The 27,686-nt window shown below is 37.8% G+C and overlaps 1 protein-coding gene across 3 annotated transcripts in view; it reads right to left on the bottom strand.

Annotated features, from left to right (window-relative positions):
- Positions 1-118: 118 nt before the first annotated feature.
- LOC113098963 (rab11 family-interacting protein 4A) overlaps positions 119-27,686 on the bottom strand; it is a 40,748-nt gene continuing 13,180 nt past the window's right edge. The window contains exons 1-13 of one of the 3 annotated variants that reach the window (XM_026264009.1): positions 18,841-19,153; positions 12,473-12,711; positions 12,189-12,356; positions 11,319-11,453; positions 7,018-7,053; positions 6,375-6,474; positions 6,075-6,178; positions 5,342-5,482; positions 5,160-5,241; positions 3,438-3,575; positions 3,200-3,355; positions 2,582-2,725; positions 119-2,188 (exon numbers count right to left, since the gene is read on the bottom strand). In XM_026264009.1, coding sequence (XP_026119794.1) covers positions 2,072-2,188; positions 2,582-2,725; positions 3,200-3,355; positions 3,438-3,575; positions 5,160-5,241; positions 5,342-5,482; positions 6,075-6,178; positions 6,375-6,474; positions 7,018-7,053; positions 11,319-11,453; positions 12,189-12,356; positions 12,473-12,627 — 1,476 coding nt within the window. In that variant the 5' untranslated portion in view covers positions 12,628-12,711; positions 18,841-19,153 and the 3' untranslated portion in view covers positions 119-2,071. Of the gene's footprint in view, positions 2,189-2,581; positions 2,726-3,199; positions 3,356-3,437; positions 3,576-5,159; positions 5,242-5,341; positions 5,483-6,074; positions 6,179-6,374; positions 6,475-7,017; positions 7,054-11,318; positions 11,454-12,188; positions 12,357-12,472; positions 12,712-18,840; positions 19,154-27,686 lie in introns of those variants that run through there. The other 2 variants (XM_026264007.1, XM_026264008.1) reach the window with 2 other exon arrangements.

Raw genomic sequence — 27,686 nt, 5'->3', positions numbered from 1 at the left:
TCCTTTCTTTAGATTGATAATGAAGAACTAGTCTTGTCTGTGACATCAGCACTGATGAGCAAGGTGTGATGTCATTTCAGAAGTTACAAATGATTTATACATTACTTAGTTGCTTGTCATTTCTCATAAAACTGTATAAAAGACAGCCTTTCTTTTATTCATTAAGGTTGATGAGTGGTACATCAATACAAATATTAACTAGTTTCTGTACAACATTTACAATGAGTGAAAAATGCTACAACACAAAGAGAACAGAAAGATATAAAAGTTCCTCTAGAACCGATCAGATTAATAGTTATTGAAACAACCGAAACATTAACTGTTACATTCCAAATAAAGAGCAGAAACAGAAAGAGATTAAGACCATGCAAGGAAACAGATTCAGTATAATTTGTGCAACAAAGCAAAACTAGTTTGTGACAATCGAGCATGTAGTAGTATTGGCTCCTTTCCCAAACTACACAAGAATTGAAAACACTGATTCACATAGTAGTTGACTAGCTAAATCTGGAAAGTGGTAATATGGGAATACAGAATAGTGTGGCATGGCGATACATTCATGAGATGTACAGTTCAAGCACTTTTATTAAATGTGCAGCTTCCTTTACCCATGGCTCTGATGTACAATATCGTCCAAGTGACCAAGACCAAAAAAAAAACAATGAAGTTTAAGATCAGTAAGATTCACCATTTTTGAAAGAAGTCTTTTTTTCTCACCAAGGCTACATTTATTTTGATTAACAATACAGTTTCCAGTCTTCAGTGTGACATGATCCTTCAGAGATCCTTCTAATATGCTGATTTTCTTCTCAAGTAACATTTCTTAATATTTGGAGGATTCTTCATTAATGGTTTAAAAAGCAGAATAGATTTAAATCAAACTCACTTGTAACATTATAAATGTCTTTACTGTCACTATTGATCAATATAATGCATCTATGCTGAATACATTTGTTTAAAATAAATCTTACTGACCTCAAACTTTTTAACGGTTATATATATATATATACCTTTTTATATATGGATTTGCATATGTTTTTTTTATTTCAGACAATGCATTGTTCTAGTACAGACACTGACCCTGATCTAAATGTTTAAAGCAGACTGTATTATGACCATCATTTGGGGGACTTTTATAGTTCTTGTTCAACAAGAAGACATAATTATATCATAATCATTTACCTCTCATTCATTATTTATAACATCCATCTCTTCCTTAAACTTCAGCGGACCATTTCATCCAAACATCTAAGAAAAATAAACCTTTCTTTTTTGACATTTTCAATCGAGTTGTCTTTCTATACGTATATACTATATTGTATAACTGTGTCGGTTGTACTCACTTAGTTCACCTGTGCTTCTCTACAGAAAGGAAGCTGATGGTCAGCACAGACCCTTTAGTTAGTTAGTTAGTTAGTTAGTTAGAAGCTGTAAGATCATTTCAGCCAGACTAAAAGCATCAGCCATTAACAGCAGTGTTGGGATCTTGGGATGGACTGGCATTATTTTATTATTGTTTCAACAGCAGACCACAATGTATGTTGGCAGAGAACATTCAAAAGAAGTCCCCTTATCTGCTGATTATTACAGTATGTCTTCCCGTTGCCCAGTCCATTGATTAAAACTGAAAGAAACTCTTGAGGGCTGATTAAATGCTTAAATAATATTAACAAACCCCACACATGCCATAGGGTGCATGTAAAGCTCTCCTACACGGTGTGATATTTAATATAAGTCTACTTGTTTTGTTCATGTGTAGAATACAACACTGAGTTGTACATACTCAGAGGTAGTGTGTATATAACTGAGAGTGAAAAGTACACTTCTACTCTAGTTTCTAGTTTCAGCACATGTTTTTGTCAGTTCTACAGCCTAAACGCTCAGCGTGATGACATGAATAGTGACGGAGACCGTGACCCATGTGTGAGATGGAGCACACGAGAAACATGATCTTTTGCTCTGTAAATACATGATGACTTGGTGTGAGGGGGCAGACGCGGTGCATTTCACACCCCTGTCCAGAAGGGGGAGCTCTCTGCCGAGTGTGAGTCCTCTATCCGCTCTCAGGAGCCTAATGCTTGATCTCTAAAATGGAGGGGTTGTGGTCGAGGATAGCCAGGATGATCTTGTCCATGTACTGCCTTAAACGGAAGTTGATCTCCTCTTGTTCTTTCAAAGCATCAACCAGCTGAAAGATTGACCAAATGAGAGACAGACTTTTATTTAAAGCTGAAGGACGTTTCCTGAGTCCCTCTAGATTCGAACATCTTCTAATGCTCTTAATGTAAATGAAAAATGCCAACAAAACATAAAAACACATATTATGTACAGAATCATTCAGTAGTCAATTATAGGCTACCTAAAGCAGTAATTCTTTTAATAAAACTTGCCTGTCAAAGTCAGTACTATATAACTTGAGAAAATGGAGAAATATGGCTGTGGCTTCTCTTTTGGCAGTAAGGTAGTAAAACGACAATACCCAAACTGTAATGCACAGGGAGAGGGGACTAATATGCCGTCCCTCGACGGGACCAGGTTCAGTATTCTTTATGTCACTGTACACTGTGAATGTTGTTCTCACCTCATCTCTGGAGGCATTGTCGATCTCTGCTGCCAGTGACTGGGCCTTGGTGTGACATGCGAACAGGTTTTTGGCCTCGTAAAGACTGAGGCTGAGAATCTGTCCGTTCAGATCATCGTTCTGGTCTCTGAGTTTATGGTTTTCCTGTAGAAGTTTAAACACATCAGTGTGCAAATCAAACTGAATGCAAGGAGGTAAACAGTACGTGTACATAATATCTAGCAGTGGTTCTCGCTAGGGGGCCTCAGCACACTTCCAAGAGAGCCACAAAATGTATTGACTTGAATTAAAATAATCTCAAATCAAGGTATGCTTTAATCAGCTCTAATTTTAAAGTGTGATTTCCAGGCCTGGAAATGTCAGAAATGTCTTCTAATTATCTAAGATTTTTTGTTTTCCTTAAATTTCTGTTTGTGATTTGAAACATCTTATCTCATAATTACAAAAGAAAAGACTGGTATTATGTTAATTCACTGGTCATAAAAAGTGTGAACCCTGATATATGTGAAGTTCTTGAAATGGCTAGAATTGTGGAATGTATTGTATTGGATGCAATTAATTATAATTATTTTATTTATAAATATTTTGTGTTTATTGTATTAACTCTTTGCACTGTACCTGCTTAAGCCGCTTTACTTCATGCTCCAGTTCGATCTCTCGAGTCTTGGCGTTGTACTCGGACAGTCCTGCGGCGCTGCGTCCACGGCCGGGCTTCTCAGTCTCCAGTTTGAAGAGCTGCAGGTGCTCCAGTTCACGCCGCAGGTCCTCAATCAGCTACATGCACATGTGGATTGTGTGAGAGGTCTGGAGATTTATGTTTATGTGTATAATTGTGATTACAATGACACTGTGCTACCTCCTGCATGGCCTCTCGCTCCTTCTGAAACTCATGTCTGTTCTGCCAAAGTTTATCCATCATTTTCCTGTACAGATCCATCTCATCCTTCAAACGCAGGCTTGTGTCTTCCAGTTTATCTGTCATACGCTGCTTCTCCTGTGCACAAATATACATAGTGAGTGACTAAAATCTCTACCATGAAATGAGGAATCGGTCGACCACTATAAGGATGTAGTTATTCTGTCTAAAATCCTTCTAGTGTCTACAGCAAGACATTACTGATTTCAAATAAACCCATACCCACATATTTCTCAACATCATCTCATAAATGACTGCTAATTAAATTTGTAAAAACTAACATCACATTTTTTGACAACTGCTTACATTTACTTAAGATGACAGGCCATGTTTTCAATCACTTTGAGAACAGTTTACCTTTGCTTAGAACAAAACCAACTAATATATAAATGACTCGATTACATCTGAATGCTCAGTCTTGTGCCCAAGACACTGTGCCACTGATATATCTGTTAGATACATTTCTCTCATCATCTACTCACCCATGTCATCCCAAATGTATATTGACCTTTTTAAAATTATTATTTATTTCTGAGTGTATGGATTTAAAGTGTGTTTTTTAAATGTGCATTTTATGGACTCCCAGAGATGGATTATTATTCTAAAAATATGCATTTGTGTCTCACAGGAGAAAGACTAAAGACATCTAGGATGGCATGAAGATGAGTAAATGGTAAATTCTTTTTGGGTGGAGTACCAATTTAAGGCATTGTAGATATAACGGTAATAGTTCTTGAAAAGCTGCTTTGAAACAATGTTTATTATAAAAACACTATACCAATAAAAATTAATTAATATTTATTTTTATTTTTATCCCTTTAAGACAAGTCAGTTTTTTTTTGTTTTTTTTTAGTAGGCAATAGGCTTACAAGTACGACTCTCAGTCTCATCCACTTGAAAAATCTTTGAAAACCTTGTGTATTTAATGTTTCACTGCATTTCCTATCAGCAATAAAGTCGGACAACGATTTCACCATAAATGTAGCTTTAGCTGATTTGAAAAGTAAAAAAAAAAATGCATTTTCAGCCTAGTCCACTAGAGGACCTTTACTTTTTTAGCTAAATCAGACAATGACCTAGTTTTGTAGCTTTATGGAAAGTCCTGCAGTTGCTGGACAATGCTTCACTCCATCTCAGAGATCAAAGCCTCACAGACTCTGCGTCTAAATACAGGGCTGCTAATGTCATGCAGGCAGGAGCTTTCACACTCATTACACTAGCGAATGCAAGCAGTATGAAAGAGTGTGCTGTTAACACTCACAAGCTCCAGGGATTTCACTGCCTGCTTCAGTGCACTCTCAGAAATAAAGGTACAAAAGCTGTCATTTAAAAAGCTGTCAAGCATTTCAAACGGTACACTTTTGTACCTTTTAGGTATTAATATATATATACTTTAGGTACTAATATGTCCCCTTTAAGTTACCAATATGGACTCTTTAGGTATAAAGGTGTGCCTTTTAAAAAGACAACTTCTGAACCTTTTTTCTGAGTCTAAAGTCAGAAGTAATAGTCTGAAAATGGGTGCATTAACGTGTTTCAGTGAGACTTTAAGTGCAAGAGAGTGCAAGATATTGCTATATTTTCATGTGATGTGGGTTGTGTGGTTGTGGTGATGGTCAAGGGATTTCTACTCAAGAGCTTGAGATTTGATGCATATCTGACCTGGTCCAGTTTCTCAGTTTGAGACTTGAGTCTGCACACATTCACTTTCATCTCTGCGTTCTCCTCTTCTAGCTGCTGGACCCTGTGGGGAGAAATCATCCATTATAAAGTAGTATGCCACATGCTGCCCTTCTAAAATGCTCTTGAAACCTCATGTTTTTGTGAGTTTCCTGATTAGGTACCTGTTGCTAAGCATTTCAATCTCAGTACTCTTGTCTCTCTCCATCTTACTGTAGGCCTCTCTGTGTCTCTTCAGCTCCTCCTCTAAACCTTGCTCCGCACGCGTCTCCTGATCTTTGATCTGCTCCTCCAGCTCATGTACCCTGATGGGAAAACATGTACAAACACATACAGACATCAGAAAACATACTGAATAAAACATGCGCATACATCACCAAGAAAAGCATGCATGTGACAAAGGATTAATAGAGCATAAACATTAATACTGTGAAATATCATAACAATTTAAAATAACTAATAAATTAAATGCAATGTATTCCTGTGATGCAACGCTGCATTTTTAGCAGCCATTAATGCGGTCTTCAGTGTCACATGAATATGCTGATTTGCTACTCAAGAAACATTTATTAATGATAATATTATTTTTAATGTTGAAAACAATTGTGTTGTGTTATCAAGACGGATGAATAGACAATTCAAAAAATACAAAACAGCATTTTATTATTTCTTTTGTAACATTCTAAATGTCTTTAATGTAACTTAAGATCAACTTAATTGATTCTCGCTGAATAAAAGTATGAATTTATTTTCAAAAAAGTTTTATTTACCCCAAACATTTGAATAGTAGTAGAATTACAAATAAAGTAATAAATAATAAATCAGCCATGTACATAATTACATTAGATTGATCACTATACTGTACTGTGTCTGTAACTAATAGTCAGCTCTCTTTACCTGTGAACTAGTTGTGTGTTTTCCTGTTTAAGTTTGGACTTCAAATCTCCATTAGCCAGACTGTCATTCTCAAGCTCTGTTATCTTCTTTTCCAAATAACTCACCTGCAGTAGAAATACAGAAGAACTAAATATTATAGACATTTCATATAGACAACATTCTCTGAACTGAATCATATTCACAGGAAAACAACAATATTGCAGTGGCCTTAAAAAGTACATCCAAAGCATTTTAATTTTATGCATTAAGCCTAAGCAATTTACAGGGTGTACAGTGACCACATTATTGTGCTTCCAGGACCTTCTCGGTGATGTCAATGTCACATGAGTCGATGCTGTCTCTGAACAGGTCCTCTGTGCTGCCCTGACTGCTGCTGAAGTTACTGTGGTGGAAGAGCTGTCTGTGGGACACACAGAGAAACTGAAGTTACTGATCATTCTTCTCTCTGAACAGCTAGTTCCTTTCGCTGCATCCGAAATCAAATACTGATGTACTATATAGTGGACAAAACAATACATGCAAAAAAATAAATAAATAAATGTTCAAATTTATAGTATTTAAAAAAAAGAAAGGCAAAAAGTAGCCTAATGACTTCTACTGAGAATTCTGGAGTGTGCATTTGATGGACAGTTTACTATCCCATGAGGCCATGGGAGAGGATTTATGAATGGCAGTGGAGTGGAGGTCATGTGACAGGATGGAGGCTGTAGTATATCCAAATTTAATTCATAAAAATATTAATAGTATATATATATATATATATATATATATGCTATATAGAACATTCTTTTTTACAGTGAAAAAGTAAGTTCAATTTCAAAAGTAGCACCTACTCAGTATGTGATTTCAGACACACTGATAGTCAGGCAACGGGTTTTAATCCAGCGCTTTGTAATCTCATATTCTACAGATCCTGTGAAAATAACAAAGACGAGAGACTTACCGACCAAAGGCTGTACTGGAAATTTTCCTGTTTGGGCTGTAAAAACAAACGGAAAGAAATCCCTGTATTAAAACATTATAAAATACCATGCTGTTCAAATCCAGTTTAATGGAGAGAGACAGAGAGAGAGAGAGAGAGAGAGAGAGAGAGAGAGAGAGAGAGAGAGACAGACAGACAGACAGGCAGACAGATTTTTAACACCTAACTAATTAGTAACTAATTACAAATTCACTACTGCCCCAAGTGGCCAAGATCATGTACTGCAGTCAGTTTGTCCTAGGTCATGAGATTACACTGATAATCAGACAGCTCTGGAGGACCTCAGTAAAAATAGAATACCTGCACTCTAATTATAAACCTGTGTTTATGTAACTGTGTGACCCAGGTCACTCTTTAAAGGCCTCCTCTCATTACATCCCACAGGTCTGAACTCAAACAGCACGCTGAAAATACAAGTCAGCTCTGTCTCCTGTCCTCATATCTAATCCAACCCAGCTATCACAGCACTGACGAAACACATTTAAGTACAACAACAACAACAAAGCCAGACAATCTGCAAACCAAGGGAGATGAGGACGAATACACTCACAGCATGCACACACACGCCCTCTAAAGGGCAGGTACAAATAGTTGTTCATGGGCTGTCCTGATAAAGTAGCTCGTACAAAATAACATTTTCTGATGGCTTTCACACTAAACAGTCCTTCAACAGCAGATCTCTCTTCAAGTTTACCTAGTGTTATTTTTTAAATATACAATAATACTTAATTTGTACAATAACCCAAATGTTTGCTGATCATTACAGAGAAGTCCATAGTGGTGCTGCTGATCATGTCTTGCATGAATGCATTTTAACTTCAGCAGAGTATGCACTGGAGGATTTGGCCAAAAATGCCAGCGGATTAATAGCTAAAGGCCAAAGAATGCCACACGATCCAACTTCCCCATCACACCTATTCAGCCAGAGACAAGGAAATCACACAGCTTTTTACTGAACAGCGTCTCTTGCTCGGTTCCAAAAGGTAGCCACTTGATTATGCTGCCACCTTGTTTTATTATGATTTATAATAATAAAAATGAAAAGGCACTGCATCAATCTCGGTGAAAAAAAAAGAATCCATTGTGGCAGAAGGAGTGATGTAGCTAAATATACACATATTTCATTCAATACTGAAAAGTATAAATAAATGAAAAAGTAAAGTATATAAAAAGTATATAAAAATAAACTGCGTCCCAAATGATGCACTTATGCACTATGCAGTTTTCTAAGGTTACTTTGTCATTAAGAATCAGGGCCCTATTTTAATGATAGAAATGCAAAGTGTAAAGCGCACGGCGCAGGTGCACTCAGGGCATGTCCAAATCTACTTTTGCTATTTTAACAACGGAAAAACGGTTGGCGCGCACGGGCGCATGATCTAAATGGGTTGTCCCTATTCTCTTAATGAGTAATGGTCGTTTTTGGGCGTAACGTGAAATAAACCAATCAGAGTCTCATCTTCAATTCCCTTTAAGAGCCAGTTGTGTTCGTGCCATGACAGATTTGCTATTTACACGGTGGAATCTGGCAAGCGCAACGCGACAGAACGCGTCTCGGAGATGAAACGGAGCTGCTCGTGTGCGAGCACATAGAAAGCCTAATTCTGATACGTGCAATGACTATCCATTATGACATGTAGGAATTTATATATTTAATTAGCCTACAAAAAATTATTATGCATTGTAATCCTTTAATGTTTAATATTTGTCATGTTTGTGTGCTGCTGTGCGTCCCTGTGTTTAATAAGCAGCGTGTACGGGCATTGCGCCTATACTAACATGCTCTTTAAATAACAAAGAAATAACATTGTGCCAGACTTTAGACCAGGTTTGAGTTGGTCTATGGCTCAGTCTATGTTCAATTATCATTGCACCAGCAATGCGCCTGAACACACCTCTTTATTAGACCAGCACGCCCATGGGCGAACAAATGAGCACAAATGCATTTGCTAATTAAACAACGTGACGCTGGATGGGAAAATGCGAATGGCTTCGGACTGAAACTAGCAAACACACTTGCACTGCGCCTTGCGTCGCATTGCACCGGGTGTTTGATAGGGCCCTCAGAGTCTGGAAGCCCCTCCCCCTTCACAATGAAATTAAAGATGCAACAGTTGAGTGCATACTCAAGTGTACCATACTTTCAAACTTTAGAAAGCATTTATTGTCCTGGTAGTTAGTGGTTTTGGTTTATACCTTATAACTCTTAAACAAAGACTTTTTGAAAATGAATATTAAAAAAATGAATAGTGCAATTACTTTCAGAACCAAGGCTGCTGAAAAAGTGTGCAGATACTGTTATGCAATTTAAGTCAATTGTCTGTCTCTATACTGCTGAAATAACTTGTGTAGTCCCAGGATGGTTCAGATGCTGTCTTAGAAGGCAGCTGTCTGTCTACAATAGCAAGCATCTCACTAGGTTTTAAGATAAGGATCTATGTCTGCAGTATCGTGTCTGCTGCAGAGGTGGAAACCTTATAATCCCACGATGCTTTAAATCTTGTTACAGATGAAAGATTGCAGTGTCATTCTCCTGAAGTGCCAAATTTGATAGGTGTCCACATAATAATAAAAGGATTATTTTATCAAATTCCACCACACACGCCCACTTAAACACCCCAGGCTTTTCGTGAGGGGCTCAGTTTCCCCTCACTGTCTGATAACATTCAGGAAGATTAGTAAACCCTTGACTGGAACATTGTTGCTTTGGTAACAGTTCCTCTGATGAAAGCGTCTCTCGATAAAGCTTATGACAGACCGGGGTGATTAAAGAGACCCATAAAAATATATCTAGCTTTACCTACAGTTAACTGAGACATAAAGAATCCTCTCAGAAGTGTAGTGCTATGCCATGAACTATAGATGCTGCAAAGTTAAGGGAACTAAATATATATATAATAGATGTATATAATAAGCAAGTACACAATGAATCCATTTCGTCCCCTTGGAGTTATAAGGTTCTATCTGCATTCCGAGTAATTTTGAGACATTGAGCTTCAAAGTTTTTGCATTCCATTTGACTGTGTGGATAGAACAAATTGTTTTTTGAATAAAAATCACATAATATAAATAAGTTGTCACAGAATAACAATATGGGAATAACTCAATTTAGACAAAAATGTCAGATAGAATCTTATAATTGCAAGGGGGCGATTTTCCAAACTGTGTTTTTAGCTTGTCCTGAATCACTAGGGTGCACCTATAATAAGTGTTTATATTCAGACTATTTTATATTGCTTCGGGGGTACTGCGGCGGAGTAACCCAGTACCTTTGTGATTCTTCATAGACATAAACAGAGAGAAGTAGTTCCGGCTACAATGTTCTTCCGCAAGACAAAAGCAGTTCTGTTTATTAACCGCTAGAGCGTCAAAAGTTACCTAACACAGCTTTAAGACGGAGGAAGGAGCAAGTTAAATGTAAATAAATACATGTAGGCCTATATCTTTTTATCTATAAAAAAAAAACATACACAAAAATATTTGGGTGTAATCAAAAATGGTTTATTTTTACATTTTACAATGCTTATTTTACAATGCTTGCGTATGTTTATGCTTACGGAGTGCTGCAGGAATGAGCACATGATTAAAGCTTTTTTAAGGGATTTTGTTTAAATGTTGGAAATAAGGTCCGCAGTTAACAGAAGCATAAGATATTTCCACGTTTTATTCTACAACATACAATACACCAATAAGAATGTGATTTATTACATTTTTGTTCTGAAGTTTTTATGTGTCTTGAAAAAAAGCTAACATTTAGCTAAATGGGACTTTTGGGTGACATTAAACATCATCATGCCAAACAGGAAAACTCATCTTCGCACTAATCTGAATGTATTGTGTTCAAACCTTTACTCTTGCAAACTAACTCCAGCCTTCCAACTTGAGTTTAAAATAAGACTCAGAGTGTTTTCATAAGCTTAGTGATGGTGACTTAATGAATAACTTTTAACTTCTAACGAGTATTTAGGTATTTAGTATTTAGGCTTCAAAATCATAAAAGCTTTGTTATTTTATCTTGATGAACAAAATGTACATGTACAAGAATCAAACTTTTGTTAGTCGCAGAGATTATTTTCTGCAATAATCGAAAAGCCAATGGAAAAATCCGACTGGCTTTTTGTTGAGGGAACCAGTGTTATGCTAAACTGTTATACTTCTATATTGCATAACAAAAATACTGTACATCATCCCTGTAGCTCTCCATTAGAGTAACATGCTACTATCTTAGCAACATGCTCATCTCAAACTCTGTCGCCTCTTACCTGTTAGCTTTGAGGTTCTTGAGTCTTGCCTCTAGGTCATTGAGCAGGTTGACTTTCTTGCAGCACTGAGAGCAGTAAACATCCAGAAGCTCGCTGTTGTACAGGTGCCTGATCTTCTGAGGGGTCTGACCCGCACTGCAAACACCATCAAGTGTTGATCAACACTGGCAGTAGAAGCATTCAGATTGTACTTGCTCACTTCATTTAATAATGTGAAATGGCAAGATATTTCACATTTTGCGTGGTTGGAAAAGAATGTATATTCTATATATGTTATTGATTTCATGATAGGATTATGCTTGATTCAGCCAGAATCACACAGAGCAAATGAGAACAGCTAAAAATACAAAACTCCCACTGTGATGCCAAAAGCATTTCATTATTATCGGCTGTTGTGATTTTATGTTTAACAATTGATTGAGTTGATTAATGGCTGTCAAAAGCATCAATGCAACAGAGTGTATTTGTGTCAGAATTATAACTACTATGCAGTAATAATAGTCTTAGTAAATATTATGAAAATATATCTGACGTAATCCAAAAATATGAAATTAAATTCTGAAATTGTGCAAACATTTTATTTTGACCAGAAAGAACATTTTAAGCACATGCAAATGATCATTGACATAATGCACTTTTTTATTTTTTTGTGCTTATGTCTTGGGTAAGGATGTGCTTAATTGCCATGAAAATAATAATTAAGCAAAATATAATTTCTTTTTTTTATTTTTACTTGTTTTTGCTTCCCCTTTTTCATGTTTGGTTTCATGCTATTCCCCCTTATTCATCCATGCAATCAACTGAAACATACAGAACAACCCCATATGTCAGGATTTGATGTGAGAGGTGTGCTAAAGTCAGTTAGTTAACCTGGAGGGCAGAGAGGAGCCCAAGTCAGAGAAACCATTGGTGCGTGTGTCATCATCAGGGATGGGGCTGCTGGGAGTGAAGTCCACATCTTCTCCCTCTCCATAGTCCTCAAACTGCTCCTCCACTGAGATCACTGAAGCGGCTGCTGACGACACCATCTGACCACAGCTGAAACCAAACCCACACCTCTCACTTTAACTCTCACAGTTCATTCATTTGATTAAATGTTAAAAACTTCTGACTTCTTAAGCTCAAATAATGCGAAAACAGCAACAACAGAAAACCTAATCATTAATGATGCTGACTTGTTTCCACGCAGAAAGAGTCCTCCCAGTCCTCCTCCTTTCTCATCATGACGTCCTCCTTCAGAAGATTCGGACCCTGCCCCGCTGTCTCCTGCACTGTCCATGTCTGCCTCCTGCACGTCCCGTCCGCCCATTGCGTCCTCATCAGAATAGAGCTGGCACTCTGGGTACGGCCGCGTACACACAATGATCGGGGGTCCCAGACGCCCCTCCCCGTGCTGCAAACAGATATCATGCAAAAGCTGTCGAATAAAGTCATACTGCTGAAAAATCCAAATGTAACATCAAAACTAGACCAGATTACTCTCTGACTCACTATGTGGTCTCTTCACACACACAACTTGGTGAGGAGACATGAGAACTCAAGAAGACCTTTCTCAGAGGGACACAAAAGATAATGGGTCAGAGGTTATGGAAACTTTGCTCATTAACCCCATAAGACACAACGGACGCCAAGACAGGACAAAGGTCATCACGGTGAACTGGTGTGACTGACGAATAGTGAGTGCAAAGAGAAGAAAAGGACGAGGATTTAGATTGCATGATTGCATGACAGAAATAGTGCTCTCAAAGTGAAATAAGATTTAAATAATCTCCAGTTTACACCAACATTTCTCCGACTCTCACAAGGTTTGAATGTTTTTTTTTTTTTTTTTCATCCATTCTGTCCTACAACAGCTGCAGTTCAAAATATTAATTTACTTATTAAAATTCACGTCACATCTCAATGGCAGGAGGACAATGGGAATCAGCTGATGTTGACCAGTGGCTCATTGTTATTTGCACAGACAGAGCAGAATAATTATCACTATAAGAGATTGTTAAAATGCCAGTCAGTTTGATATTTTATCCTAATTTAACATAATGCTTATGTGTAAACAAACACTCAAATGGCCTTATAGGCTCCCTATAGAACAGCTTTAGATCTTATAATCTTTACTGCTCTCTCTATATTACTACTGCTTGATTAGCACAGGAATGTAAGAGTCAGCTGCTCTACTCTCCTTTGATCCCTTACGCTTTATGCTTTACCATATTTTTCCTTCTTCCTCATTTTTCTTTCCTCAATAATATACAGTACAACGTATTTAAAAATATATATATTTCCTTCAATCACAAACTCAGCCTTTTCCTAAAGCATTTGGTTCATATCTGAGTGTATGTCAGTGAGAGCAGCAGTGTGTTTCTGAAGTGACCCCCTCACATTCACACCTCAGTGGGTCCGTTACCTTCCAGGTCACACATGAAAATGAAAACGACACACTGAATTAAACAAAACTTGAAAATAGATTGATGAAATAGTATTTTCTTCTAAAACATCTACTCAAATAATATTTATTACAACTTATACTGATTAAGGAAATCTGCAGTGTAGAACCAACATGTCTCGCATATAACCAACCAAACAAATATATATATATATATATACACACACATACACACACAGTCTTTAAACTAGTCCTTTGCAATTATTAAAAAGGCCTTGAGGAAAAAAGCTTCTAGTCTGTCCGGTCTGATCTGAGAATACGCCTACGAAAAGGAGATGTATCGGTCAGCTTCAGGATTGAACATCTTAGGTCTAGTCACAAATCTGAGGAAAACTTTGATTCTTCCCACATGGCTGGATCTTTGGAGATAAGAGCGGAGGAGCAGATTACTGATGAGCGATATCTGCATAGTCTTAATGTGAAGCTTTGACAGCAAAATAGAGGTCTCCTGCAGTGAGAGCTCAGATAAATGAGCTAGAAACTAAGACCCCTTTTGGTCCAAACCGACCTGAATCTGCCAGCCCCCCTTAGACAGCACCGTCTGGAATGCCTAGACTTAACATTCATTATTTAACCTCTTCTACTGACAGACTGCTTTTAATGTTAGGCATGCATTAATACACATACCATTTTTTAAACCAAGAAATATAATACTAAATAGAGTTATATGTATTTCACTGATGAAAGCAGTTATAATAAACTGGTACTATAATTTCACTCAACTCTGTGTATATGGTGTAGTGACTTGATTTTATGTGGCTGATTAACTTACGATTCATATTACGGACACATTTTCTTTAAAAGAAATACCAATGAAGGGAAGCTTCACTTTAATGCAGTTGTTGTAAGTTAGACTTTTACTGATCAAAACTACAGGTATCAGAATAGTATTTTTATGTTGCAACTGAGAATCAAAGCAGGGTCAGTTTGCAGATTTTGCTGTCTGCAGATTTTAAGGTTAAGACGATGGACTAATACTGTCATGCTGCAGTACTGCTGATCCACCCGCACCTCCAGCGTTTCATGCAATGTTGCTGAGTACAGACTAAGTTGCATCAAAATAAATCTGGGATGCTAAGAGCTCAAATACACCCACCAGTGTGTCCACAGTGCTCACAGTGGGCTGATTTGGAGGGATGATCATCATTAAAAGCCAGTGATTCTGTTCTGGAATATGTAGCCAGGTATTGATTCAAACACATAGTGATGTCCAGGCCGTGTCAAAGCAGCTGTATTCTTGCAGAGTGTAAGTGGGATTCTGTCGATGGTTACTGTGCAATCAACAGACACTTTTATGTCATTACTGACCAAAAGCAATATTATTTTATTACTTGGCTTAAAGGGACAGTCCAATAATTAAAGTTCTTTATTTGAGAGAGTGAATTAAATGAAATGGTCAGAAAGTACACTACCATTTCAAAGTATGGGGTCAGTTCGTTTTTTAAGGAATAATTTATTTTATTCAGCAAGAAATTTCTACTACAAATAAATGCAGTTATCTTGAACTTTCAGATCATCATAGAAATCTGAAAAAAAGGGATGACGGTTTCCACAAAAATGTTAAGCATCACAGCTGTTTTAAGCATTGATAATAATAAAGAAATGTTTCATGAGCAGAAAATCTACAAATTGGAATGATTTTGCATTTAAAGCTTATGACCTGGCTGCTGAAAATTCAGCTTTGCAATCACAATAAATTACATTTTTTGAAATATATTCCGATAGAAATTGGTTATTAATAATATATTCACAATCACAACATTATGGTTTTCTGTATTTTTGCATCAAATACATGCAGCCTCGCTAAGCATAAGATACTTTTTTTCAAAAGCATAAAAGCAATCCAACCCCAGATTTTTGAATGGTAATGGACAAAACTTGATTAATGCGACACTATTTCCTTGTCTCGGAGCATGCCTGAAAACATTAAAATGCACAACATGTCCCAAAGCACTCAGATCTATAAATAATAGAGAAGTTTTGTCTGTGAAGTCTAGGAGAAGATGTGTGATGGTGGAATGCACCTAGATGTCTCACTCACATACATTATTAGATTATTCTCCTCAGTGAAAACAGACGATCAGCACTTCTATACAGATCTGCCACCTTAAGATGACAGCAACCCACACAAACAAACAAACAAACAAACACAACACTCAGTCAGTTCTGGCTAGCGTCCAAAGCACACCATCATATTCACAGCCTTTCAAGTGCAGCTCACAAGAAATGTCAAGTGTGCACATGAACATGACAGAAAAGCCTCTCAAAGACAACAGCGATCCCCACCACACACAGTAGCTGCTGCTTTTAGGGATTTCTCAGGTAACAAACCACTTCAAACAAACATTTTGGACCACCTGATTCCCTGCCTCAAAACAATATGTACTAAGAGTTTAAACCCTGTATCTAGAAATAGCTTTACCTTTAACATTACTGTTTTTGCTAAATGCTAGTTTTGGCTAGTGACCCTAATGAACCTGTAAACTATCTAGCTAAGATCAAAACAACAGAAACATGCTAGTAACTGACATTCAAGCTGGGTGCTCATTTTTGTATCAGCTCCGTTTGGCTGGTTTTGATTGAGATCTCAGTGGAAATGCGGCTGGATAGCTGGCCATCTCGCTGCCTACACAGTCAGCAGACAAAAGGCAGAGTGGATTTAGCAGGAGCCATGAGTCATAATCCAGCTCTCGGGGCTCTAAAACTGTCGGCCGCCCTTCCCTGGACGGTACCAAAGCGAAACACCTTTGAACTCTTTATTGACCTTGAAAACGGCAACCCAACAAACACAGAGAAAGGTCATCCAGAGCCGCAGTTACACAATCAATACTGCAGGGGCATTTGGCTTAGCAAATTACCGTATTATTATTTTAGAGCATGTGTAGGCATCCATTTGAAAGCAAGACATGTTGAGACAAGTGGAAATTTGGTTCTTAATTTATTTGCTCTAACACAATCATAGAAGTGTACCACTGACTTCAAAAGGTCGGTCACAAAATGTTCATCCACTCCTCTCCCTTGGCAGAGCAACAGTCTGGATGCACCACATTATTCAGTGTCCAAACTGCTATTAACCTCTTGTCCCAACTATAACACTGAATTATATCTTTTGCTGGGCTTTGCTTTATGACGTCTATGAAATGGTAGTACAGATAGTGCCCTTGGTCCAGCACAGATTCTCTGCTGCCCATGCAATAATCAGGCCTGATACAGCATTTCATAACAGATGGAGATCTAAAGCTGTCAGACCAGCTGATAAATGACTAATCTTAAATGCAGTAGACAAGAGAACTGGATTGACTTATGTACAGTACCTATTTATACCGCATCAGCTTATACTGTTTAAGAGTGGATGACATTAAACCAAGCAAAAGTTAGAATAAAAATGATAAAACTCCAGAAAAAAATGCTCACTATAGATTTATTTTACTTCTTATTGAGCAAGGACACATTAAACTGATCAAAAGAGACATTTAGAATTTTACAAAAGAATTTTGTAATAAATAGTATTTCAAATAAATTCAGTTCTTTTTAACATTCTATTCATTAAATGATACTTTCCACAAAAATATTAAGTAGAACAATAGTTTTCCACATTGATGATAATAATAAGAAACGCTTCTTAAGCATCAGATCAGCACATTAGAATGATTTCTGAAGGATCATGTGACACTAAAGACTGGAAGCTGCTGGAAATCTAGCTTTGTCATCAGAGGCATAAATGACATTTTAAAATATTTTAAAATAGTTAATTTAGCCTGTACCAATATTTCAGAATAATGCTGCGAGTTATAAAAACCTAGACAGAGCTTGTGCTGACATCCAATACACTAATGCATTATATGATAAGATTATGCATATTTTAAGACATTTTATTATTTTAAATATGTATGACCACTTTGACAGATAAAAACAATGTTATTTCAACCACACATATGCTGTGTTTAGAGCAGACTCATAACTGTCCTCCGCAGCAAGGGAACAGGGCTTTGTATTGACTAAACTTTGTCTACAAAGAGCATTTATCAGCATATAGCTGACAAGCTCTCAGCAGTAAAACTTAAGAAGCCAGTGACATTTTGGTAAAGCAAACCAAAAGAGAAACTGGGAAAGGAATTTTCATGGACGTCTTAGCCTATTGTTTCTTGACCTTTCTAAATTGCCCCCTGCCAGTGAATAACATTACTGCGACATTAAGAAACACACACATTCATACAAACACAATATAGATGCAGTACTGCCAGCAGGTAGTCATTAACACATCGAAGAGTCTTCCCAAACCACCCCAGTCCACTCAAACTCCCCTTTCATGTTCACACAGTCCCTTCTAACTATCAGCCATATTCAAAACTCCACAGTTCCTCCCCTTCGACAACCCCCAACCCCACAACAACTCCCAGCACACACCATTAGCCCCGCTCCCAAGAGACACAGAATTAACCGTTTAAGTTTACAACAGCAATCAACCAGGCTGCTAGTTTCTCTACACCATTAGTCTCTTTTGAGGTGCAAAACTGGGGATTTTCTCCAAGAACAGATATTTTCACCAGTCTGGCATTTAAGAAACAAAGTAAGAGGAAAACAGAAACAATGGGGTCACCAACGGTTGTTGGGTAGACGAAAGCAGACATGAACACACACACACACAGCCAAAAAACGCATCAACACACAGTCCAAACACACACGGGCTGATTAGCATTTCAATAGCATGACCCCTCTCCCCTCAAACAGATCACCACACAATCCAGCCTGGCTCTCATTCATTCATTCAACTTGGCATTCAAGGGCAGGTGTAGCATTTGGGAAACACACAGGCTGTGTGTGAATTCCTCCACAATCAGAGCCTTAATATCTTACAATATGAAAAAAAATATCTCTCTAAAGTGCCATTGGGAGTCAAAGAGGTCTACAAGAGATTCTCAGCATCAATGTTGGGAGAAGATGAGCATTTGCGCTGAATGATTATTACAGAGGAAAGAGGATGAGAGAAGAACATGAGAGGAAGAGCAGGAACAATGGACTTTGCTTTGGCTGCAGATAACGTTCACACATGCGAGTTTTCTCATCTCATCCTCTTACCCCGCCACTCAATAATGATGATCCGTCTCCTCCATCCTCTTCACACGTGCCGGTTAAGCCCTCATCGGCTAAGGACGCCCAAGACTTGCTGTCCCCGTCTGGCTCCAGGATCCCCACCCTCACCACAGTCCAACAGGTGAAATATCAGAGTCCAGTCCTGTCAGATTTCAGTGGCTTCAGGTATTTCCGCCTACATCCACCGCTCCTCCTCACACATGCACACACACTCGCTCCAACCTGCAGCAACCGATCATGCGGCCGGCCACACATGAACACACACGGACAGAGACGCCTGCGATCTGGCAACAGTTGTTGGGCTTTTGGCCACTCCTCCTCCAGCAAATCACCTCCCTTACTCCGGCCTGTCACATTCCCTCCCTCTCTCTGCCTCGTTCTCTAGGTTGTTGCTAGGAAACTATTCAGCTGAGCCGCCCCACAGCCGTGAGTGTGCTCCCTCGCAACACACACTGCTATCTTAAGCCTAACCTCAGCTGTGCTGGATAATACACACAATTACGTATAATTAACCTTCTCCTCGTTTAAATACCATGACAAATAATGCAAATAGGTAAATAAGATACAGAGAAATCATATAATCAATAGGGGGTTAATCATGGCCTGAAAAAAATAAAACAGGCAGTGTTTTTATGATCAAAATGAAAACAACATTCTAGTATTTATTATGCCCTATTTAAACCATAAGCCAAGCATATGTCTTTGATAATCCCTCACAAAGATGCCTAAATGTTTATTATCTCAACAAAATACTATAATATTGTATTTATTTGCTGCGAACAGAAATAGCAAATACCAAATGTTCTCTGAAACAGATATTTGTGAATCTGGCAACATTTTATTATGCTGGTTGTTACATGAAGGCAGTTCAGAAATTAAATGTATGGCAAGTGGCTGTAAAGGGTTAAAGCTTTTGAAAATTCTGCGCCACCTACACTGAACCCTACCCTAAACAGATACTGTTAAAACATATTTGCTGTAACAACTATGCCATTTCAGCTCACTTTATAAGCTCTTTTATCACAACTTGGGACTCCTTAGTGCAGTGCTATACCAGGAGAGCTACTGAGCAAGTTTATTATATCAGAAAAGCTATACATAATATGGAGCTGGATATGTCAAGTCAACACCAAAATATATTCGTTTACAAATCATGTTAAATGGGCTTTGAGGTGTCAGCACAGTATTCTGTAAGGAACCAGCTGAAAATATGTTTTTATTAATCAATAATTTATTGTTGGCATTTGTCACTAATGTTCTTTTTTTGCTATAAATGCTGTAAATTGTATGTATAGGTAAGTTTTTGGTAGAATTTAAGTAGAGCCATGTTTTTCCAATGAGCCTATGTTGGATATTCTTCTCCAAAGCCCTTCATACAGACTTCAAAATGTGCAAATACATAAAATATTTTTTATTTTTTTATTTTCAGCAGTTATTCTATAATACATCTAAGCTGAATAGATGTAAGCCACCTGAAATAGTTAACACCAGTAGTTAAAAATTAACCTGAACTTAAAACTTAAAAATGAAAGTGATGTATCCCTGAGCTTAATCCTGATCACTTTTAAGTGGTTTTAACAGTAAAAAAAATAGTGAGGGTTATTTCAACAAATAAATAGCTAATTCTGTCATCATTTATTCCCCTTCATGTCATTCCAAACCTGCATGACTTTCTTTCTTCCAGGGTACATAAAACATTTTGAAGAATGCTGGCAACCAAACAGTTTGGTGATCATTCGTTTATCAAACACTGAAACATTTATCAAAATATCTAGAAGAAGTAAAGTCATGCAGGTTTAAAGCGACATGAGAGTGAGTGCATGATTACATTTATGGGTGAACCGTCCCTTTAAGCATACTGTAGCATTATTTAACATTAACAAGAAGTCTGCAAATAATTTCATTAAAAAAATTAACTAGAGTTCACTTTAATAACTAGAGTGGTCTTATGACTGATTTATTGAATATCTTAAGAGCTTCCTTAATTAACACTCCTCATAAATTCACAGCAGCAATGAGCTCTCGCTCGAGGCAAAGACGGATGAAATAAAAATCAAATCACTGGTGAACATTTACACATGTACATTCACACTGCAAGTGTGAAGCCTAACATATGCTGTGCTCTGCATATACGTGCGGTTTGAGAGTCATGTTTATGCAGGTGTGTGTGTGAGAGAGAGAGAGAACTCAAGAAAGAGCAATCCTCCTCTGTTTCCTCCTTTCCACTGTGTATCAGTGATGCCCCACTTTCCCATAATTCCCATGAGCTCAGTGCAGCAGCAGCAGCAACAGCAGCGGGGGTTAGTTTCTGTCCAGACACATGCTCTTCTCTCTCGGTCAGAGCTATGGACACCTCTTCAAACCATCTTAAAATACATGACACATTATCTCTGTGATGCAGGCAAACAGATACAGTCTGAGCTTTAGTTGAGAAGATGGAAGAAAGAGAGCGACGGAGAGAGGGAGGGTGAAAATGCGAGAGAGGATGCTGTTAGATCAGGAGGGAGCTGGCTGCAGATGAATAGATGTTCACACAGCTCTCTCACCAACTGCTACTCGGCTCCTGATGCTGTTTATACAGCCAAAGCCAGTCGGTCTCAGACATGTTTTACTCAGATTGCAGGTTTTAAAAATACTGTGTAATGAAAGGGAGCTGTTATTTCAGTCAGGTGTGGTTGCTCTCCACCTGCTTCCTGTTGTCATGTCTCAATGCATAATTTTTTTTTTCACAGTTGCTGTTTGAACATGAAAAATAATGTAAGACCATTATTACAAGCAGTCAGAGTTTTAGAAGAAAATGTGAGTGGTGCTTGACTTTGGGTATCCAGGGTGGTTCCCAAATAAAACCACCATAGCTTAAGGTCGAATTTTTCAGCCGCATACGTCAATGATAATTAAACAATATATTGCAGAGTGTGTTTTTGTGCTGGTACAGGCCTGTTATGGACAAATAAACATGACACTATAACCGCCAGTAGGTGTCTTAATGAGTGATTCATTTAATCATTTAATTCAATCGATTTGTTCAAAATGGGTGATTTATTTAGAAATGAAGCAAGTGACTCCCCAATTTTCATACTATCCATCCTAAATAGTATGTGAGATTAAAATAAGTGTGTGCCAAAGCATAGTATGTCGAAAAGAGTATGCCAAAAGCTTCTGTATGGTCTACTATTTTTTGCTACTAGGTTTTTGAAGTGTTGATCTAATGGCTAATATTGCCCACAATCCATTGTGCTTTGGCAAAGCCAAAGGTCAAACTACAAACTACAAACACATGGTGGATGTGTGGATATGGATGTGTGCGACTGACAGTTAAATCGAGAGGTTTAGATAAAGCGGTGTGAGTTAATAATAATCAGCATTTAACCTGATAAAATATATATTTATTTAATTTAATCTGTGTTATATTTCATCTGCAGCAACAATGTAAACTTTCATAAATATCTGATTGGCCATTAACTTCTAAATGCATCATTATGACTTGATTCAAATTATTCTTTCTAAAAGTGTTTCATTCAGGAACGAAACACTGCAGTATTGCTGTGAGACACAAGTGTTCTTGCGAAGTCAGTGACATAATAATGTCAACTTACACATCATTAAAACAACAATTACGATATTACTGTAGACGATAAATATCGCACAACCCTATTAAGAGGTTCTGAGGGTTTTTATACATCTGCTGTGTGGTTTCTTGGGTGTACGGAGTGATTGTAGAAATCTGTTGTCTGGATGCTAGTATGTTGTATGTATTGGCCAGAGTCGGACTGTGTGACTGCTATGGTGTACCGAGTGATTTTTAAATGTCTCAGGATGTTCTGGGGGGTTTCCAGCACATTATGTATTTGTCAACTGTTCTATCTGGTTGCTAGATTGTTTTGAATTGAGTTTTTGAGGTTCTAGGATGTTCTTGATGCTAGGGCTGAATTGCTATGTTGCTAGGTTGCTTACTTCACAGAATTTGTATGCTTATCACTAAGGATTTGTTCAGTTTTATAGCAATAGTAATGCTTGCGATGAGCCAAAAGCCAGAGGGAATCAGACAACATACACATACTGGATAACATCAAAAAAAAAAAAAAAAAAAAAAATGTCAACAGCCCGAAAGCTTAAGATGCTCAATCAAAGCTTAAAATGTTCTTGCAGCTATAGTGTAACAGAGTGGATTAGAAAATGAATAGATGAAGTGAGAGACAGCAAGAGTAAGGAGCAGGCAGAAGAGTAGGAGGGAACACAGTGAGCCCAGGCATGGCAGTTTGGGCACAGTGTGCATACAAATGACTGGATTCCTCTATAATCTAAAAGCAGAGGTCTGAACTGGTGGATTGCAATGTATAAATGGGTCACAGGTCTGTTCTGATAGGCTCACAAACAGCAAAACAATGTTAATGTAACTAACCATGTAATTGTGCATTGAAACTACACAACGTATAAGAAGAAAACAAGATATACACTAGACTACACTAGATATGAGTTAATTTGCAATGCAGACTACAATGTGGTTTGGAATTTTTGTTTTTAATTGGATTAAGCTGGTTTGCTGGTCTCAACTTGCACCCAGCCTAGTCAAGATGGTTTTAAAGGGGTTTTGGGGACATCTGCACCCTTCTAAACCAGATAAACAACTTGGCAACTTTTTGTTGGGAGGCAATCCTAAACGTGCCCCCCGATCTACATAAAGGAGTACTCACACTAGGCACGGTTGTCTCGCAATTTCTTTTTAAACCACGACAACATCACCTCGTCTTGTGGTTAAAGTGGTGCCTATTTGCAGTATATGTAGGCATTTGAAGCATATTGTATAAACAAAGAGGGAAATAAGCAAGTAGGCTATTTGACCGAAATTCCAGAATCGTATCAAGCTGATTATCTAGTGCGGTGAATGTTTATGGTTATCGACCAATGGAATAGTACATTTTATTCTTTCCAACAACAAATCCCTTGAATGCAACGAGCTCGTTATATAAAATAACTTCATAAGTGTGAAATGCGAAGTTTTCGTTAGCGTGAGAAGTTAGAAGAGAAGTGCTCTTGCTCAGCACAGTGAAGTGCATCGTTTTGTTAACTTTGTGGTTTATTATTATTTTGAGCCTTTGGGATGCAGTGACACACAGCCCTCTCTTATATTGCAGATCTATCGCTTTTGCCACTAGGAAAATTTCACGCAATCGCGCTGAACATATCAGAAGTTCTGAACTCTGGCTCGGTATAAAACGCCTAGTCTGAGTACAACCTAAATGTGTCTCTGTTCACGCAAATCATTCATGATCCAGCTTCACCTTCAAGTGAGTATAAGGTTTTTTAATGAATCTTTGCAAATCACCTTCCCTAATAATGTGCTAAAGTTAGCAAGTTCTGCGGCTAAAGTTTACAGTCTCATGAGAACAGCTTGGCACCCCAAGGTAGACAGGGGAGGGGTCAGCAGAGCTCATTATCATTTAAAGGGACATGCACTGAAACAGCTTGCTGAGAACAGAGCTGTTTTTGACGAGGTAAAAAAAAGGTTGTTTTACACTACCATTGAGAAATTTAACCAAAGTATGTTATAGACTTTTCATGAAGACTCTAAAAGAATCATCAACTTGTTGAAAATAAGCATCTGATGACCCCTTTAATACAATTCAGTGTTTAACTTTAAGAACCACTGTGTTTTAATTTTAACTAAAAAATACAACTATTAAAAATGATTTTGGTTATTGAAATTATACTGGACTAAAATTGAAATGTCACATGAAAATTTTAACGTAAAAAAAATTGTAATTCTGTCTTTCCAAACAATTAAAATAAGTTTAGTTACTAAAATGACTGAAACTAAAATAAAACCAAATTAAATTTACATAAAAATATTACAAAAAAAAAAAAATTAAAAAGAAAACTGAAAATATAAAAATACACACTAATTCCAAATATTAATAAATATTACAATAGTTTCTGAAAATTACAAAAATAACATTGTACGGACATTTTTGTTTATGGTTTAGAACAAATGTGGTAGTGTATTAGGTCTTTAAAATCCTGGCCCTGAAGAAAACCTAGTTTTTGAGCCACTGGATAAATCAAAGTAAACACGTCTCTTGATACAGCTAAAGACATACACAAACAATGTAGCTCAATGCCCTTGGTGCTCATTTGTTTTATATTAAATTGAGCGGCTGGCCATGTCTTTATCTGTCAATAGTGCACCACTGTGAATACGAAACAGAAGTGCTCAAAACAATGACTACATTTTAAATCTGCTGCAAAGTGACAAAGTGCACAAAAGTAATACTCAAGTAGGCTATATTACTATGAAAACAGACCAATTCCTGCTGTGCTCTGGGTTCTAAGCAACACACTGACATTTTATCTAATGGTAGCAATGTCAGGCAACCTCAAGCTCACACTGGCTGTGACAGTCGGCTTCTTGGTGAGAAAGCTCATACTTAAGGTGTGATGTAATTTTTTATTTGCACAGTGGTGACAGTACATACACTCAGAATAGGACTGCTCACACCAGCCCAGACAGAGAGAGGAGAGGAGAAAACATGATAAACATGGCCCTGTGGCATGGTAAATGGTAAATGGACTGCATTTTATATAGCGCTTTCAACAGACCACGTGGCCATCCAAAGCGCTTTACAATTTTGCCTCACATTCACCCATCCACTCACTCATTCACACACCGACGGCGGTGTCTGCCATTCAAGGCGCCATCCAGCTCGTCGGGAGCAGCTGGGGTTAGGTGTCTTGCTCAAGGACACCTCGACACTTGGTCAGGTGGAGCCGGGGATCGAACCACCAACCTTCCGGTTTGTAGACAACCTACATGAACCACTGAGCCACTGCCGCCCCATATGAAAGCCGGGCAAGCCCATATGCCGGCATGTTGAAAGCTTGATGGCAGTGAGTGACTCAGTGGGTAGTAGTACTGCACAGCATCCCTCAAAAATGGGTTGCCTTTATAATCTGACCCTGGACCAAATGACAAGGTCAATAACTTTTTGATTTCCTTTCATTTGGCACACACATGGCATGCAAAATCTGTCTCCACAGGCAGTACTGACAGACTACATCTCTTTTTCATCTCAAACTAGTTTCATTGCGTTGTTCCATAACTTTCCTCTGTGGAAAATGAATGTGACTTTCACTGTATGGATAAAAAACACAGAGACATATTTCAAAATATCTTCTTTTGTGCTCCACAGAAGAAAGTAAGTAATACAGCTTTGGAACAACATGAGGGTCATTTTCATTTTTGGATGAACTATCCCTTTAAGTCCTGCCAATTAATACACGGGTAAATGCAAGATCACGATGACAAACATAGTTTTTTTAAATCCATTAACAATCAGTTATGGCTACCGTTCTTACACAATAAATCTCCTCATCCTGCTTCTCTCCTTTAGGCTCACAGGTAACAGGCACTGGCCTGTGAAATTCAATGTCACATCGAGCAGAGTTGCAGTGCTCCTGATGAAGTGAGCGCTGTGATGCATGAAAGCCACGGGCTTTACTCGCACCGAAACATCTTCATCACACACTGTCTCTGTGCATCTCATTTCAACATGCGTCTGTGCTTGAAATACAAACAGCTTCAATCTCATCCTGCTTAAGCACCAATCTGCTTCATAGTATCATCTGAATGCATTCTACTCTGAGCAGATACAGATACTTTATGAGATATATATTTATATTTATATATAGTGACAGAAAATAAATGTATTCCAAATAAAATGCTGTTCTTTTAAACTTTCTATTCATCAAATATTCCTTAAAAATATATACAGTACCACAGCTTCCACAAAAATATTAAGCAGCACAACGGATTTGAACACTGATGAATTAGGCTACAACAAATATACTACAAATACTGAAATAGAAAACAGTGATTTTAAATTGTAATAATATTAAGGCCCGTTCACACCAAGTACGATAACTATAAAGATAACGCTAAAGGATATAGTTCTAAAAATCGTTCTCAATATTAAAGAATAGCGGAGTCCACACCACAACTATAACAATAAAGGCACAGAGAAACGATATGCTGTGCTCTCGGTTCTAAATAACACACTGACATTTTATCTAATGGTAGCAATGTCAGGCAACCTCAAGCTCACACTGGGTATGGTGTGAAAGTGACACTTTCAGAACGATTTTTTTCTGATGAACGATAAAAACATTGCCAACCAATCAGAATCAATCCTGCTGTCACGAGCTCGGGAATTTAAAGCAGCAGACGCGCGTCCGCTTAGAATACACACAATATCGTTCGCTGGTGTGGACGCTAATATCGTTGTCTTTATAGTTATCGTTCTTGGTGTGAACGGGCCTTTACTGTTTTTTTTTTTTTTATGTATTTTTTCAAATGTATACTTACCGACCTCAAACTTTTGAATGGCTATAAATCACAAACACAAAAGTCCCATCATTGAGTCTTCAGTACCTACTGTATATAATCCATTATTCGAAATCTCCTGATGTACACTAGAGTTGGTGCGACCTGAGATACAGACAATAGAGCAAAACTGAAGAATGCTCCACAGAGACAGATGCTGCTCTCTGCTCTCTCCACCACTCAACCCTTCAATCTCTCATTCTCAATGACAGCCAAGGACATTCAGTCTCAACTTTCCCAATCACCAGCAGTAAAGTCTCTTCTCTACAGATTCAGCTTAGTCGAACCAAAAATTCATAAAACGACAAGACATTGTGTACAGACACTGATGTTACAGGCAGAAAGCTGAGACTACAAGACAATAAGAAAAGAAAAGAAAATGTAGCCTACTCTCTATTCCTTAGATGTCAACAACAAAAGAGATGATTAATATCTTTAGTAAAATGAGCTCACA

Source organism: Carassius auratus, unplaced genomic scaffold (assembly GCF_003368295.1).
Source record: "Carassius auratus strain Wakin unplaced genomic scaffold, ASM336829v1 scaf_tig00216794, whole genome shotgun sequence".
NCBI classification, from domain to species: domain Eukaryota; kingdom Metazoa; phylum Chordata; class Actinopteri; order Cypriniformes; family Cyprinidae; genus Carassius; species Carassius auratus.
The sequence above is the reverse complement of the archived record's forward strand: the minus strand, read 5'-3'. Positions and strand labels throughout refer to the sequence as shown.